The sequence below is a fragment of the Macaca thibetana genome, chromosome 9 (genome assembly GCF_024542745.1).
Source record: "Macaca thibetana thibetana isolate TM-01 chromosome 9, ASM2454274v1, whole genome shotgun sequence".
NCBI lineage: Eukaryota > Metazoa > Chordata > Mammalia > Primates > Cercopithecidae > Macaca > Macaca thibetana.
In genome coordinates, this window is record NC_065586.1 from 17,173,699 (window position 1) to 17,189,473 (window position 15,775).

Genomic DNA, 15,775 nt, shown 5'->3' on the forward strand with positions numbered 1-15,775 from the left:
GTCAGCTATGGGCACCAGCAGGGCACAGTGCCACACTGTGCCAATGCCTTGTCCTCCTTTTCCATAGTGAGTCAGTCCGCAAGTGTCCCCTGACAGTGCCACCGCATTGCCCTGGGATCGGCATTGCATGTAGAAGTGAGTTCCACACTCTCTTCCTCCCATACGGAGATCGCCTTTCTCGTTCTAAGGGTTCCAGGCAAACTCACAATGGTGACATTTGCTGAGCAGTGGCTTGAATAAAGGGCTCTCAGAAAGCAAGATGTAACTCAGAGCATAGGCTTGTCCTCCAGGGCACCCAGCCCCAGGAATGCTCTTGGGGAATGACCTGCAGCCTCCCAGTGAAAGAGAGAATAAAAGAAAGCCCCAGCAGGCGAGCTGGGCAGTAGAGAGTCCTGTAATTCCACCTTGGCAGCACCATTTGCAAGAACGAACCGGGATAAGGTAAACAAAATATTGCCTAAAAGAGGCTTGTCCGAAGAAGTCAGAAGAAGCTCTTCATTGGCCTCTAAATTATTTTTCTTAAATACCAGGTAACCTGCAGTACCCCTTGCCCCCACCAAAAAGAAAGAAAGAAAGAAAGAAATGCATTTTTTTTCCTCCTACCCACTGCAGAATCGATTTTACAGTGGTTCTGTAGTTAATCCTTTCAGTACACCATAAATCTAAATACTCAAAAAACCTGTGCTTTTTCAATTGCTACTAAATCACAAGAACACTGATTTACATAGCCGCCTTTTATCTCCCTTGGCTGGTGAGTACTCAGCTCTGCTCGTTACTAATATTGAAACAACAGCCCTTGAATTGAGTGATTTCCCTAGAAAGGTTAAGATGACCGAATCTGAACACTCCCTCCGTGCCTGGGACACGATGTTTTTTGCTCCGTGGACAGTTTTATCCCCCCTCACCCCAAGGTCAATTGCACGAATTCTTCTGGAAAACAGGACCTGTGACATTTCCCAGACAAATCACCGTGAACCCTGCACTGTGCATTGCTGTCCTAAAATTAACACACAAATCTATTGCCGCCAAACATTCTGTCATTTGTGTTATATAATTGCCTTTCATTTGAACTCATTAATCAAATTGGGGTTTTTAAGCAACACCTAATTAATTATTTCATTGGCTCAAATTATACCTTTAATAACTTCCACCAGGGTGAAAACCACTGATCACTGAGTTCGATTTTGAAACTACGGACGTTGAGTTTCCTCTTTCACCCAGAATTTTCAGATCTTGTTTAAAAAGTTGGGTGTGGTTTCACGCGGGGAGGGGGAAGAGCGAGAGGAGACCGGAGGGACGGGGGCGGGGACTCTGCAAGAAAAACCTTCCCGGTGCAATCGTGATCCAGGAGGCCCACGTATGGCGCCTCTTCAAAGGCTGAAGAAGTTTCTTACTAACAGAAAGTCCACACATCGAGCAAAGTCAGGCTTTAGCGAGTTATAAGAACTTAGAGGCGCTCTTGTCCCCCAAAGGGCCCCACCGCACACATCAAAGCGATGGCCCAGCTCTAAGTTGGTAGGACTGGGAACCAGCAGCACGCGCGGAGCCGCGGAGACTCGAGTCAATCTGGTCTAACGGTTTCCCCTAAACCGCTTAGCAGCCCTCAATCGGCGGGACAGCAGGGCGCGGTGAGTCACCACCGGTGACTCAGCGACCCCACCCCTCTCCCTCGGGCTTTCCTCTGCCACCGCCGCCTGGCAACTCCCGCCGTCCGAAGCTGGACTGAGTCCGTTAGGTCCCTCGATAGAGCCTCCCCTCCCCCCAACATCTCCCAGCCAAGGCAAGTCGACTGACAGAGGCGCAGGCCGGAGCAGCCCCCCTTTCCAAGCGGGCGGTGAGCGAGGCTGCGCGGGGCCCTGAGCCCTGCGTTCCTGAGCTGTGCGCGCCCCCATCCCGCGTTCCAATCTCAGGCGCTCTTTGTTTCTTTCTCAGCGACTTCAGATCTGCCGGATCCCTTACTCTTCCCTCTTCCCGCTCCTTTGCTCGCGGGTCTCCCCACCTGACCGCAGCCCCGAGGCAGCCGCGCGCTTCCTCCCACGCCCCTCTGGCGCGGTGCCACCGGACCCCTCTGGTTCAGTCCCGGGCGGATCCCCCCTCACCGCGCGACCCCGCCTTTTTCAGCACCCCAGGGTGAGCCCAGCTCAGACTATCATCCGGAAAGCCCCAAAAGTCCCAGCCCAGCGCTGAAGTAACGGGACCATGCCCAGTCCCAGGCCCTGGAGGAGAAAGGCTCGAGGGCGCCCCCACCCCACCCGCCCACCCTCCCCGCTTCTCGCCAGGTCCCTATTGGCTGGCGCGCTCCGCGGCTGGGATGGCAGTGGGAGGGGACCCTCCTTCCTAGTGCGGTTATAAAAACAGCGCCTTCGGCGGGGTCCATTCCTCTGCCACTCTCGCTCCGAGGTCCCCGCGCCAGAGACTCAGACGCGCTCCCACCACCCACACCCACCGCGCCCTCGTCCGCCTCTTCTCTAGGAGCCAGTCCGCGCCACCGCCGCAGCCCAGCCCATCGCCACCCTCCGCAGCCATGACCACCAGGTCCGTGTCCTCGTCCTCCTACCGCAGGATGTTCGGCGGCCCGGGCACCGCGAGCCGGCCGAGCTCCAGCCGGAGCTACGTGACTACGTCCACCCGCACCTACAGCCTGGGCAGCGCGCTGCGCCCCAGCACCAGCCGCAGCCTCTACGCCTCGTCCCCGGGCGGCGTGTATGCCACGCGCTCCTCTGCCGTGCGCCTGCGGAGCAGCGTGCCCGGGGTGCGGCTCCTCCAGGACTCGGTGGACTTCTCGCTGGCCGACGCCATCAACACCGAGTTCAAGAATACCCGCACCAACGAGAAGGTGGAGCTGCAGGAGCTGAATGACCGCTTCGCCAACTACATCGACAAGGTGCGCTTCCTGGAGCAGCAGAATAAGATCCTGCTGGCCGAGCTCGAGCAGCTCAAGGGCCAGGGCAAGTCGCGCCTGGGGGACCTCTACGAGGAGGAGATGCGGGAGCTGCGCCGGCAGGTGGACCAGCTAACCAACGACAAAGCCCGCGTCGAGGTGGAGCGCGACAACCTGACCGAGGACATCATGCGCCTCCGGGAGAAGTAAGGCTGCGCCCATTGCAAGTCGCTGGGCCTCGGGAGGGGGCTGGAGGGAGAGGGGAACGCCCCCCGCCCCCGCCAGGGCTGCCACGCCCTTGGGGTTGAGGCCCGGGGGAGGCCTGCCGGGGGGACTGCGGAGAGCAGCGGCTGTGGCTGTGGCGGCGCAGCCCCGCCCAGAACCCAGACCTTGCAGTTCGCATTTCCCCCTCTGTCCCCACACATTGCCCAAGGACGCTCCGTTTCAAGTTACAGATTTCTTAAAACTACCACTTTGTGTGCAGTTGAAGGCCCTTGGGCACGATGAGAGCGAGTCCTCCAAACTTTTATAAAGTTTCCTGCCCCTTCTGGCGGGCGGCCAATCGCCGGGCGGGCGAAGGAAGGAGGGGAAGGCGGTGGAGGGAGCGAGACAAAGGGATGGTCTCTCGGGGGTGGGTATGGCGGCGCTGTCCTGCAGGTCTGTGCGGCGACCGTGATTGCCCCTCTGCGCGGTGCCCAAGGTCCCACTGAAACCTGCCGAGGGCCACAGGCCTGAAAGCTGCAAGCGCTAGTTGCGCGGAGGTGGCGCAGCGGCTCTGGAGGCGCAGCGCGGCTACGTGGTGGTTGGGTGTGGCCGCCCCGCCCCTGGCGGTTTCCCAGTTCCCCTTTGGTTAATGCGCAACTGTTTCAGATTGCAGGAGGAGATGCTTCAGAGAGAGGAAGCCGAGAACACCCTGCAATCTTTCAGACAGGTTTGTAGGCTCTCTTCCCACTCGCAGCTACCTGACCCCACCCAACACAACCCACGAGCAATTCTAAAAGTTGCTTAACCCACGTCTAAAAAGTGCAAAACTTCAGGGCTGCGCGTAAAGCCCTCTAGTGGCGGGAAGACCACAGATTGGAGCTTCTCATTATTAGAAAAAATATTAATAAAACCCCTTGGACGATTTTTTTGGGGGACGGAGTCTCACTCTGTCGCCCAGGCTGGAGTGCAGTGGCGAGATCTTGGCTCGCAGCAACCTCTGCCTCCCGGGTTCAAGCGATCCTTGAATGATTTCTAAGCCGTTCCTTGGGACATAAAGAAAAATCTTTTAACTTTTTACTTTGTTTCCAAAATGTTGCACAGTTTTGCAACACATTGACCTTCTGGTTTCGAACGGTCACAATTTTAGATTGTGGTTTGCCAAAGTCAAGTCGCTTAATTTTTACAAGGTCACAAAAAGCGCAGTTATGCCCTACAGTTTAAAATGGAAAACGTGTTGGAAGATAAGAAAACTTAGTTTCCAACTGGAATGGAGCCAGCAAGTTTCTTTTCTTCTTTGCAACTTCTATTGTGGCATTAAAGTTCGATGGAAGTATCACTATGCACAACTATTTTGTGATCTAATAAGGGTGAAAAGGAGCCATCTGTCCCCTCGGCTGAGGGGTATTAATGGTTTCTATGGGCTTCACTATGGAATGTAGATACAGACATTCTGGCAAATGTGGTGGCTGTGGACAGAAATAATAGGAGTCTTTGTGTTCCCGGGGAAGCTTTGCAGCAGGCTACATTCTTATTGAATATGTAGTGATGTAAGCACGGTTCTCATTGGACACAAGTATTTGCTAACATCCGTTATCTAATATCTGGCCCAGACTTGAGAAGTATGTAATGTAAAAAGTTTTTAAAGCTACAAACATACCTCACATTTTGAAAGTCCTTTCTTGATTGGATTCTTGTATTCTTTAGCACTCTCGCCATAAAAAATAATAATAATAGTAATAAATCTAAGGCTGAAAAATTCAATTTTAACTAAAGGGTTTTTGTGCGTTTTTTTTTTTTTTTTTTTTTTTTTTCCACCAAAATTGGATGGACTTACAGAATTTTTGACTTAAAATTGGAATCCAGAAGCCAGAAGATCCCCATTATAGTCTATAGTTTTATTCCCTGGAATATTTACTGGGATTAACTACAAAGCACTCTCAGATGAATAGTGTAGTACAACATTTTGAAACTGAAATACATTTACCAAATTAATTTAACCACAGCAATGTGTGGTTCATTTTAGTCCTTGAGCATTTTTGATTATCATACCTGTAATGTTTTCTGCAGAGTAGTGAGTTAACGTAAAACAACATCAATACAAAAGATCCTCTGTTTCGAGATTAAGCAAAATTCCTCATTCTCTTTAAGCAAAATTCCTCATTCTCTTCAATGTAATAGTAATACCACATTGATCTTTCTTTGGAGATTAGTAAAATATCTTTTATGTATTTCTTAGGGCTTAGCAAGTAAAAATGAATGTTTTCATCAAGTCTGATCTTTTTATCACCCACTCTTCATTCATTTTTCCACTAAGGTGATAGAAAAGTCTCAACAGTTTAAGACCATAAGGCTATAAACTGAACTCCAAATATAATTGCTGACAAGATAAACAATCCTCACGCATCCTTTTGAGAGGAAATAAAATCTTAGTTGCAAGATTACATGTTCTGAATTGGAATGTTGAGCTTTACAAATGGAAACATAGAAGGACAGCTGAATCAGCAAAAATCCTTCATGTAGTTTCATTCTCTGCAAGTTTGACCAGTCATTCTGAAACAGGCCAACTGAACGGATACAGTGGCAAGCGAAAAAGACACGCCTTTGTAGGATGAGTCAAAGGAGTTTTAGAAGAAAAATCCATCAGAGAAAGCAGAGAAAATACAGTTCAGAGTTACATTTCTTTTCCAATTTTTCCTGAACTGAATCTTTGGCAGCATATCCTGAATTGGGTTATTATTGAATATAAATCTAGCCTTGTACAATGGATGCCACATGATTGCATATTTGCTTTGGAGCCTAAGGATAAGTTTCAAAAGATTTGAGTGGGGAAAAAAAGCTAAAACTCTTGAAGCACAAGTTTCTGTTCTCCATGTACTCAAGTGTACATGAAGTTATGAAAATTTGTCCACCTCTATCATCATGTTATTCCATGAAATTACAAAACAAATCTTAACAATGTTGTGGCATAGATTTTCTAGATTTAAAAAGTAATTAAATTAAAGGAATTACTTTCTTTTTTGAGACAGAGTGTCACTCTGTTGCCCAGGCTGGAGTGCAGTGGCGCTATGTCAGCTCACTACAACCTCTGCCTCCTAGGGTTGAAGAAATTATCCTGCCTCAACCTCTCAAGTAGCTGGGACTACAGGTGTGTGCCACCCACCCAGCTAATTTTTGTATTTTCAGTAGAGATGGGGTTTCGCCATGTTGGCTAGGCTGGTCTCAAACTCCTGACCTCAAGTGATCCACCCGCCTCGGCCTCCCAAAGTGCTGGGATTACAAGCAAGAGCCACCATGACCAGCCTTAAAAAGTAATTTTAAAATGTCACTGGTAAAATGTGGATTCAGTCATGATTGAGTGCAGTTTACCATGTGTGTGGACGTTTATTTATTTTAAAATTGTCCGATCACCACCTTGAGTAAAACACAAGGGGTCACAATTAAAATATATTAGTGAGCAGGAGAAAGCACGGCATATTATAGCACTGAATGATTTATAAACCTATTCAAGGGTCATAAAATGTGTCAACACCTTTTCTATAGTAAGGAGACTAGGTTCAGATGGTTAATCTAAGACAAATAAATGAGATAAGCCATAGACTTTTACATCCTCCATGTCCTGTCTTTTCTCTGTTCAAAATAGGATGTTGACAATGCGTCTCTGGCACGTCTTGACCTTGAACGCAAAGTGGAATCTTTGCAAGAAGAGATTGCCTTTTTGAAGAAACTCCATGAAGAGGTTAGTGGAGTGACTTTTGGGGAATGAATGAGGGTAAGGCAGCCCCCACGGCTGGCACAGCTGACCGTCTCTCTGTTCTTTTTGCAGGAAATCCAGGAGCTGCAGGCTCAGATTCAGGAACAGCATGTCCAGATCGATGTGGATGTTTCCAAGCCTGACCTCACGGCTGCCCTGCGTGACGTACGTCAGCAATATGAAAGTGTGGCTGCCAAGAACCTGCAGGAGGCAGAAGAATGGTACAAGTCCAAGGTAGGAAACAAATCAGTGTGGCTTGAACAAAAGAAAAGCATTGTGTTCTCAATACCCCATACCTGTGTGCGATTCCTAAATATCCTCTAGCTCCAATGCAAAGCTGGCTTTGACTTCTTGCTCACATTGTGTTTGTTGCCACGGCCTTCCCACCACTCACATCACCTCCTTTATATATATATATGTATATTTATGAGACAGAGTCTTGCTCTACTGCCCAGGCTGAAGCGCAGTGGCATCATCTTGGCACACGGCAGCCTCCGCCTCCCAAGTTCAAGTGGTTCTCCTGTCTCAGCCTCCTAAGTAGCTGGGACCACAGGCAAGCACCACCATGTCTGGCTAATTTTTGTCTTTTTAGTAGAGATGGGGTTTCACCATGTTGATCAGGCTGCTCTCAAACTTCTGACCTCAGGTGATCCACCCGCCTTAGCCTCCCAAAATGTTGGGATTACAGGTGTGAGCCACCACACCTGGCCACATCACCTCGTTCAGAATAGCAGACTCCCTTTTCCCTAACCTTGCCTCCAAGTAAACCCCAATGCCATACCTTTGACGTCCACTGTGTTGAAATGAGCATAGTAGAGTGAACTTTGAAAATATTAATGTCAGTACTCCACTGCTCTTTCCCTGACTTTCAAAACAGAAATTTAAACCTATACTGGAAGACATTCAGTGAGAAATACGATTTTTTTTCTAAGAGAATCAAAAGACTTGAATGTGAGCAATCTACATTTCTGTTTTCTTCCTAACAGTTTGCTGACCTCTCCGAGGCTGCCAACCGGAACAATGACGCCCTACGCCAGGCAAAGCAGGAGTCCAATGAATACCGGAGACAGGTGCAATCCCTCACCTGTGAAGTGGATGCCCTTAAAGGAACCGTGAGTACCAACCCTGCAGTAAAAGAGGGAAAATAATGACTCATTCTGTTGACTAAGCTCATGGTGATAACCTGAACAAAATGCTGAGTGAGTAAAAATTTATACCTTAATGCAAAGAAAATGAATTATCAAGACAGACTCAAAATGGACTTGATGGAGCTCTTGAAGGTTTTAGCTTGCATATATCATTGCTTCTCATATGAAGGACTTGGTACTTGTATTCTCCACCAAAAATTATAGTGGTCGCCATTTGCCACTAATGGAAATTATTGCAGAAGGTCTGTAAATGGTTCTGGGAACAGCTGGGGTTTTCTGAGAAATAACACCAGAGATCTTTCTCACCTCCTACAGAATGAGTCCCTGGAACGCCAGATGCGTGAAATGGAAGAGAACTTTGCCGTTGAAGCTGCTAACTACCAAGACACTATTGGCCGTCTGCAAGATGAGATTCAGAATATGAAGGAGGAAATGGCTCGTCACCTTCGTGAATACCAAGACCTGCTCAATGTTAAGATGGCCCTTGACATTGAGATTGCCACCTACAGGAAGCTGCTGGAAGGCGAGGAGAGCAGGTAGGGAACTCAGACTTGGATGCGTGAACTAATGGTGACCATTTGTTAGGCCCTGTGCCACTGGCCTCTAAGCACAGTGTCACATTTAGTCTTTAGAAAGTTTCTTTGAGATAACTACTTTCCACTTTTTGTAGAGGAGGAATTTGAATTGAGAGAGAGTAAATAACTTGCTGAAGTAAGGGTTAACCAACAGCAGAGCTGGGATTTGAACCCACAAATCTGTCAAAACCTCCACTCTTCTAACTCCTGTTCATGCCTCTGTGGAGAAAATGTAGTAACATATTTTAAATGTACTAACAAGACCAGTCGTAGGAAAATGTTTCTGAGACAAATCCCTAGTTTATGACTTAAAACAGTACATTCTCTTACATGACGAAAACGAGAAGTGCATTAATTTGTTCCTAGTGGTTGAAGTTATGTGCCTACAATTTTACTGTTTCTCTTCATCTGTTTATAGGATTTCTCTGCCTCTTCCAAACTTTTCCTCCCTGAACCTGAGGGGTAAGCATTTTATTTCCCTTTAAGAAAAACATCAGCAGCTTGTAACCATGGTGTTTATGGCAAAGCATTCTTTTTTTTAGGATATCTGAAAAATGCCATATAAGAGAAAACTCTGTAAAACATCTACTTTTCAAACCCAAGTACACTCTTGCATTCTATGCTCTAAGTTAAATGCAAACTCCTTTTTCCTTCTTCCTGCTGCAAGTGCTGTCCCATCCTGATTCTCAAGTGTGTCAGGGCCTGGGCTTGCAAACAGAGACTACTCAAAAATTATTTGGGGAGTAGCACTTCACACAATTGTCTCTCCCCCACAAATCATAATTGTTTCACTAAAATGGTTACTTGGTTTTTCTAAGAAAAAAGTCATTTGTACTCATTTTTGGCCTCTTTTTGTTTATTTAGAAACTAATCTGGATTCACTCCCTCTGGTGGACACCCACTCAAAAAGGACACTTCTGATTAAGACGGTTGAAACTAGAGATGGACAGGTTGGTATCTTTTAGGTAAAATGTAGAGTAATCTCAGACAGGAGTTGATATGTTTTCAATCAATGGATCTGCATCTCAGATACAGCAGGCTAATTTGAGAGGTTCAGGTTTCATTCATGCCTACTAAAAAAAGAATAGACTCCTTCTTCAGCAGTACACACAGCCAACTAATTATTTGGCTCCTGGATGTGAAGCTGAGATAGCAATCTTCCTACACTCCAAAATTAGTGATTTGCTTTGGTGCTTAATTTGAAGTGGGAGTAAGCTTCCTTAAACCACTTCCTAAAGCAGCTACAAGAAACAGCTTCACTAGACTACGTCAATATGGGGAATGCTTTGATCCTGGACATATGGTGTCTTCCTACCTCCATACTTTATAGATTCCTGAGCCCATCTATATAATACAAGCATGTGCCATACGATCATTTAGTTTTAATATGTCTTCATTGCTTTTAAACTTGGCTGTGTTGTGTACAACTATTATACCATCCTTTATAAACACACTTTTTTTAAAAAAAATTCTTTTTGTAAGTTACAACATTCCATTGGATTCTTATATTGCCTGTGGTGGAAGAGTCTTGTGTGTCTGCTGCTTCTAGCTTTCACTCGTGCCGAAGCAACATAACTGTCTGATTTGCACAATAAATTATATCTATTTAGCAGGATTTTTATTTGCCATGATATATAGGATAATTTAATCTTTGGCATGTGGCATTACATTTATTTGGTTTTTTTTTTTTTTTAAACAGGTTATCAACGAAACTTCTCAGCATCACGATGACCTTGAATAAAAATTGCACACACTCGGTGCAGCAATATATTACCAGCAAGAATAAAAAAGAAATCCATATCTTAAAGAAACAGCTTTCAAGTGCCTTTCTGCAGTTTTTCAGGAGCGCAAGATAGATTTGGAATAGGAATAAGCTCTAGTTCTTAACAACCGACACTCCTAAAAGATTTAGAAAAAAGTTTACGACATAATCTAGTTTACAGAAAAATCTTGTGCTAGAATACTTTTTAAAAGGTATTTTGAATATCATTAAAACTGCTTTTTTTCCAGCAAGTATCTGACCAACTTTTTCTGCTTCAATAAATCTTTGGAAAAACTCTTTTGTTGTGTTATTTATTGGATAGTAGCTAAACAATTCTCTATTTGGTCCTATTAGTTAATTTGTCATTACAATCACGTAACTTGATAAATTCAGGTTATTTATGCTTGAGATGTAGTTCTTAATTTTGTCATTTTTGACAGACCTCACTTCTTTTTATTATTACTTAAAAACATTTACAAATAGGTGCTGTCGAATAAAATAACTTGTACCAAAGTGAAGATAGGTCTCTATACAATGAGCTCAGCTCTGTGATTTTAATAATAACAAACAGACTTCCTAAAATTAAAAAATAAAAACTTTTTTAGTACATATAGCATATAGTAACACAAATTCCACTTTGAGAGTTAAAACATATAGGAAGTTGTCAAGATATAGGGACTTATCTTCCGCTAGCAAGATGCAGAGAAATGGAAAAAGTTCACCGAGGTTTTATTTAAAACAGGATCTCACTTTGTCACTCAAGCTGGAGTAAAGTGACTCAATCATAGCACTGCAGCCAACTCCTAGGCTCAGGCAATCCTCCCACCTCAACCTCCTCAGTAGCTAGGAGTATTCGAAACAAATGAACGTCTAACTTTAGCCTAAAATGTGAGTTGTCTTCCCACAACTAAACACACACCTGGCTAATTGCTTAAATTTTTTGTAGAGCTGGGGTCTTGATGTGTCGTCCAGCCTAGTCTGGAACTCCTGTGCTCAAGCAATCTTCCCTCGGCCTCCCAGGATGCTGGGATTACAGGCATGAGCCACCACACTCAGCCCAGTTCACCAAGTTTTAATATAGGAAACCACTCTGCTTTATTGCGTGTGTGTTTGTGATATCTATACCTATATCCATCTATCCATAGATACAGATTTTTCTTTCTTTCTTTTTCTTTTTTATTTATCAATTTTTTTATTATACTCTAAGTTCTAGGGTGCATGTGCACAACGTGCAGGTTTGTTACATATATATACTTGTGCCATGTTGGTGTGCTGCACCCATCAACTCGTCAGCACCCATCAACTCGTCACTTACATCAGGTATGACTCCCAATGCCATCCCTCCCCTCTCCCCCCTCCCCATAATAGGCCCCGGTGTGTGATGTTCCCCTTCCCATGTCCAAATGATCTCATCGTTCAATTCCCACCTATGACTGAGAACATGCAGTGTTTGGTTTTTCTGTTCTTGCGATAGTTTGCTGAGAATGATGGTTTCCAGCTGCATCCATGTCCCTACAAAGGACATGAACTCATCCTTTTTTATGGCTGCATAGTATTCCATGGTGTATATGTGCCACATTTTCTTAATCCAGTCTGTCACTGATGGACATTTGGGTTGATTCCAAGTCTTTGCTATTGTGAATAGTGCCACAATAAACATGTGTGCATGTGTCTTTATAGCAGCATGATTTATAATCCTTTGGGTATATACCCAGTAATGCGATGGCTGGGTCATATGGTATTTCTAGTTCTAGATCCTTGAGGAATCGCCATACTGTCTTCCACAATGGTTGAACCAGTTTACAATCCCACCAACAGTGTAAAAGTGTTCCTATTTCTCCACATCCTCTCCAGCACCTGTTGTTTCCTGACTTTTTAATGATTGCCATTCTAACTGGTGTGAGATGGTATCTCATGGTGGTTTTGATTTGCATTTCTCTGATGGCCAGTGATGATGAGCATTTTTTCATGTGTCTGTTGGCTGTATGCATGTCTTCTTTTGAGAAATGTCTGTTCATATCCTTTGCCCACTTTTTGATGGGGTTGTTTGTTTTTTTCTCATAAATTTGTTTGAGTTCTTTGTAGGTTCTGGATATTAGCCCTTTGACAGATGAGTAGATTGCAAACATTTTCTCCCGTTCTATAGGTTGCCTGTTCACTCTGATGGTAGTTTCTTTTGCTGTGCAGAAGGTCTTTAGTTTAATTAGATCCCATTTGTCAATTTTGGCTTTTGTTGCCGTTGCTTTTGGTGTTTTAGACATGAAGTCCTTGCCCATGCCTATGTCCTGAATGGTATTACCTAGGTTTTCTTCTAGGGTTTTTATGGTATTAGGTCTAACATTTAAGTCTCTAATCCATCTTGAATTAATTTTCATATAAGGAGTAAGGAAAGGATCCAGTTTAGCTTTCTACTTATGGCTAGCCAATTTTCCCAGCACCATTTATTAAATAGGGAATCCTTTCCCCATTTCTTGTTTTTGTCAGGTTTGTCAAAGATCAGATGGCTGTAGATGTGTGGTATTATTTCTGAGGGCTCTGTTCTGTTCCATTGGTCTATATCTCTGTTTTGGTACCAGTACCATGCTGTTTTGGTTACTGTAGCCTTGTAGTATAGTTTGAAGTCAGGTAGCATGATGCCTCCAGCTTTGTTCTTTTGACCTAGGATTGTCTTGGCAATGCGGGGTCTTTTGTGGTTCCATATGAACTTTAAAGCAGTTTTTTTTCCAATTCTGTGAAGAAAGTCATTGGTAGCTTGATGGGAATGGCATTGAATCTATAAATTACCTTGGGCAGTATGGCCATTTTCACAATATTGATTCTTCCTATCCATGAGCATGGTATGTTCTTCCATTTGTTTGTGTCCTCTTTTATTTCACTGAGCAGTGGTTTGTAGTTCTCCTTGAAGAAGTCCTTTACATCCCTTGTAAGTTGGATTCCTAGGTATTTTATTCTCTTTGAAGCAATTGTGAATGGGAGTTCATTCATGATTTGGCTCTCTGTTTGTCTGTTACTGGTGTATAAGAATGCTTGTGATTTTTGCACATTAATTTTGTATCCTGAGACTTTGCTGAAGTTGCTTATCAGCTTAAGGAGATTTTGGGCTGAGATGATGGGCTTTTCTAAACATACAATCATGTCATCTGCAAACAGGGACAATTTGACTTCTTCTTTTCCTAACTGAATACCCTTTATTTCTTTCTCTTGCCTGATTGCCCTAGCCAGAACTTCCAACACTATGTTGAATAGGAGTGGTGAGAGAGGGCATCCCTGTCTTGTGCCAGTTTTCAGAGGGAATGCTTCCAGTTTTTGCCCATTCAGTATGATATTAGCTGTGGGTTTGTCATAAATAGCTCTTATTATTTTGAGATACATTCCATCAGTACCGAATTTATTGAGAGTTTTTAGCATGAAGGGCTGTTGAATTTTGTCAAAGGACTTTTCTGCATCCATTGAGAAAATCATGTGGGTTTTGTCTTTCGTTCTGTTTATATGCTGGATTACATTTATTGATTTGTGTACATTGAACCAGTCTTGCATCCCAGGGATGAAGCCTGATCATGGTGGATAAGCTTTTTGATGTGCTGCTGGATTCGGTTTGCCAGTATTTTATTGAGGATTTTTTCATCGATGTTCATCAGGGATATTGGTCTAAAATTCTCTTGTTTTGTTGTGTCTCTGCCTGGCTTTGGTATCAGGATGATGTTGGCCTCATAAAATGAGTTAGGGAGGATTCCCTCTTTTTCTATTGATTGGAATACTTTCAGAAGTAATGGTACCAGCTCCTCCTTGTACCTCCAGTAGAATTCGGCTGTGAATCCATCTGGTCCTGGACTTTTTTTGGTTGGTAGGCTATTAATTATTGCCTCAATTTCAGAGCCTATTATTGGTCTATTCAGGGATTCAACTTCTTCCTGGTTTAGTCTTGGGAGAGTGTAAGTGTCCAGGAAATTATCCATTTCTTCTAGGTTTTCTAGTTTATTTGCATAGAGGTGTTTATAGTATTCTCTGATGGTAGTTTGTATTTCTTTGGGGTCGGTGGTGATATCCCCTTTATCATTTTTTATTGCGTCTATTTGATTCTTCTCTCTTTTCTTCTTTATTAGTCTTGCTAGCGGTCTATCAATTTTGTTGATCTTTTCAAAAAACCAGCTCCTGGATTCATTGATTTTTTGGAGGATTTTTTCTGTCTCTATCTCCTTCAGTTCTGCTCTGATCTTAGTTATTTCTTGCCTTCTGCTAGCTTTTGAATGTGTTTGCTCTTGCTTCTCTGGTTCTTTTAATTGTGATGTTAGGGTGTCAATTTTAGATCTTTCCAGTTTTCTCTTGTGGGCATTTAGTGCTATAAATTTCCCTCTACACACTACTTTAAATGTGTCCCAGAGATTCTGGTATGTTGTATCTTTGTTCTCGTTGGTTTCAAAGGACATCTTTATTTCTGCCTTCATTTCGTTATGTACCCAGTAGTTATTCAGGAGCAGGTTGTTCAGTTTCCATGTAGTTGAGCGGTTTTGATTGATTTTCTTAGTCCTAAGTTCTAGTTTGATTGCACTGTGGTCTGAGAGACAGTTTGTTATAATTTCTGTTCTTTTACATTTGCTGAGGAGTGCTTTACTTCCAACTATGTGGTCAATTTTGGAATAAGTGCGATGTGGTGCTGAGAAGAATGTATATCCTGTTGCTTTGGGGTGGAGAGTTCTGTAGATGTCTATTAGGTCCGCTTGGTGCAGAGTTGAGTTCAAGTCCTGGATATCCTTGTTAACTTTCTGTCTCGTTGATCCATCTAATGTAGACATAGATACAGATATTTTTAAAGACCTTTGTGTTTGAAGAATGGCATTAGGCACTAAATAAAAACCCTTACCTTTTCTTCCAGGGAGATGAGATTGTTACATGTGAATCACGTGGTTTCAAAGTCCAGAGCAATAAAAATGAAGTGGCACAGTCATGGAAAACTCTCTAGAAACCACTCAGTGTGAGCATAGAACTTACATAAATAGATGAGAGAAGGTATTGCTGAGAGGCAATAGTGTAGTAATGGCCAATAATGTGTGTTCTGGAGTGAAAACTCCTTCGGGTACATTCTCAGACTTCTCTTAACTTTCAAATTCTGGAAATATTACTATCTTCTCTCCTCCAAGAATAATGTGGTAGACATTGCTGTAATTTTTCTGTGTTTGCATCTGCTTCTCTCTGGAGTTGCCTAGTGAGATGGTTCTCAGAAAGCCCTGCCTGTTTGCAGGAATATTCACTGTGACTTTCATCATTTCCGTTACTGTGGGTACTGCATGATTAAAGAAAGGATTGGGGCTGGATGCAGTGGCTCATGCTCATAATCTCAGCACTTTGGGAGGCTGAGGCGGGTGGATCACTTGAAGTCAGGAGTTCCAGACTAGCCTGGCCAACATGGCGAAATCCTGTCTCCACAAAAAATACAAAACTTAGCCAGCCGTGGTG

The 15,775-nt window shown here is 43.8% G+C and overlaps 2 protein-coding genes across 2 annotated transcripts in view; one reads left to right on the forward strand and one right to left on the reverse strand.

Moving 5' to 3' along the window:
* Positions 1–15,775, reverse strand: part of TRDMT1 (tRNA aspartic acid methyltransferase 1) — a 687,969-nt gene that overhangs the window by 88,080 nt on the left and 584,114 nt on the right. The gene's annotated exons all lie outside the window — the stretch shown is intronic.
* VIM (vimentin) lies at positions 1,047–10,618 on the forward strand. The gene is made up of 9 exons (XM_050805401.1): positions 1,047–3,087; positions 3,752–3,812; positions 6,726–6,821; positions 6,909–7,070; positions 7,823–7,948; positions 8,300–8,520; positions 8,978–9,021; positions 9,424–9,509; positions 10,259–10,618. Exons 1-9 carry the CDS (start codon positions 2,525–2,527, stop codon positions 10,298–10,300), a joined length of 1,401 nt encoding a protein of 466 aa, XP_050661358.1. The 5' UTR covers positions 1,047–2,524; the 3' UTR covers positions 10,301–10,618.

Coding starts and splice junctions, on each gene's coding strand:
- VIM (XM_050805401.1), top strand. CDS start 2,525: ATGACCACCAGGTCCGTGTCCTCGTCCTCCTACCGCAGGATGTTCGGC. Junction 6,822..6,908: donor TGAAGAAACTCCATGAAGAG/GTTAGTGGAGTG, acceptor TTCTTTTTGCAG/GAAATCCAGGAGCTGCAGGC. Junction 9,510..10,258: donor TTGAAACTAGAGATGGACAG/GTTGGTATCTTT, acceptor TTTTTTAAACAG/GTTATCAACGAAACTTCTCA.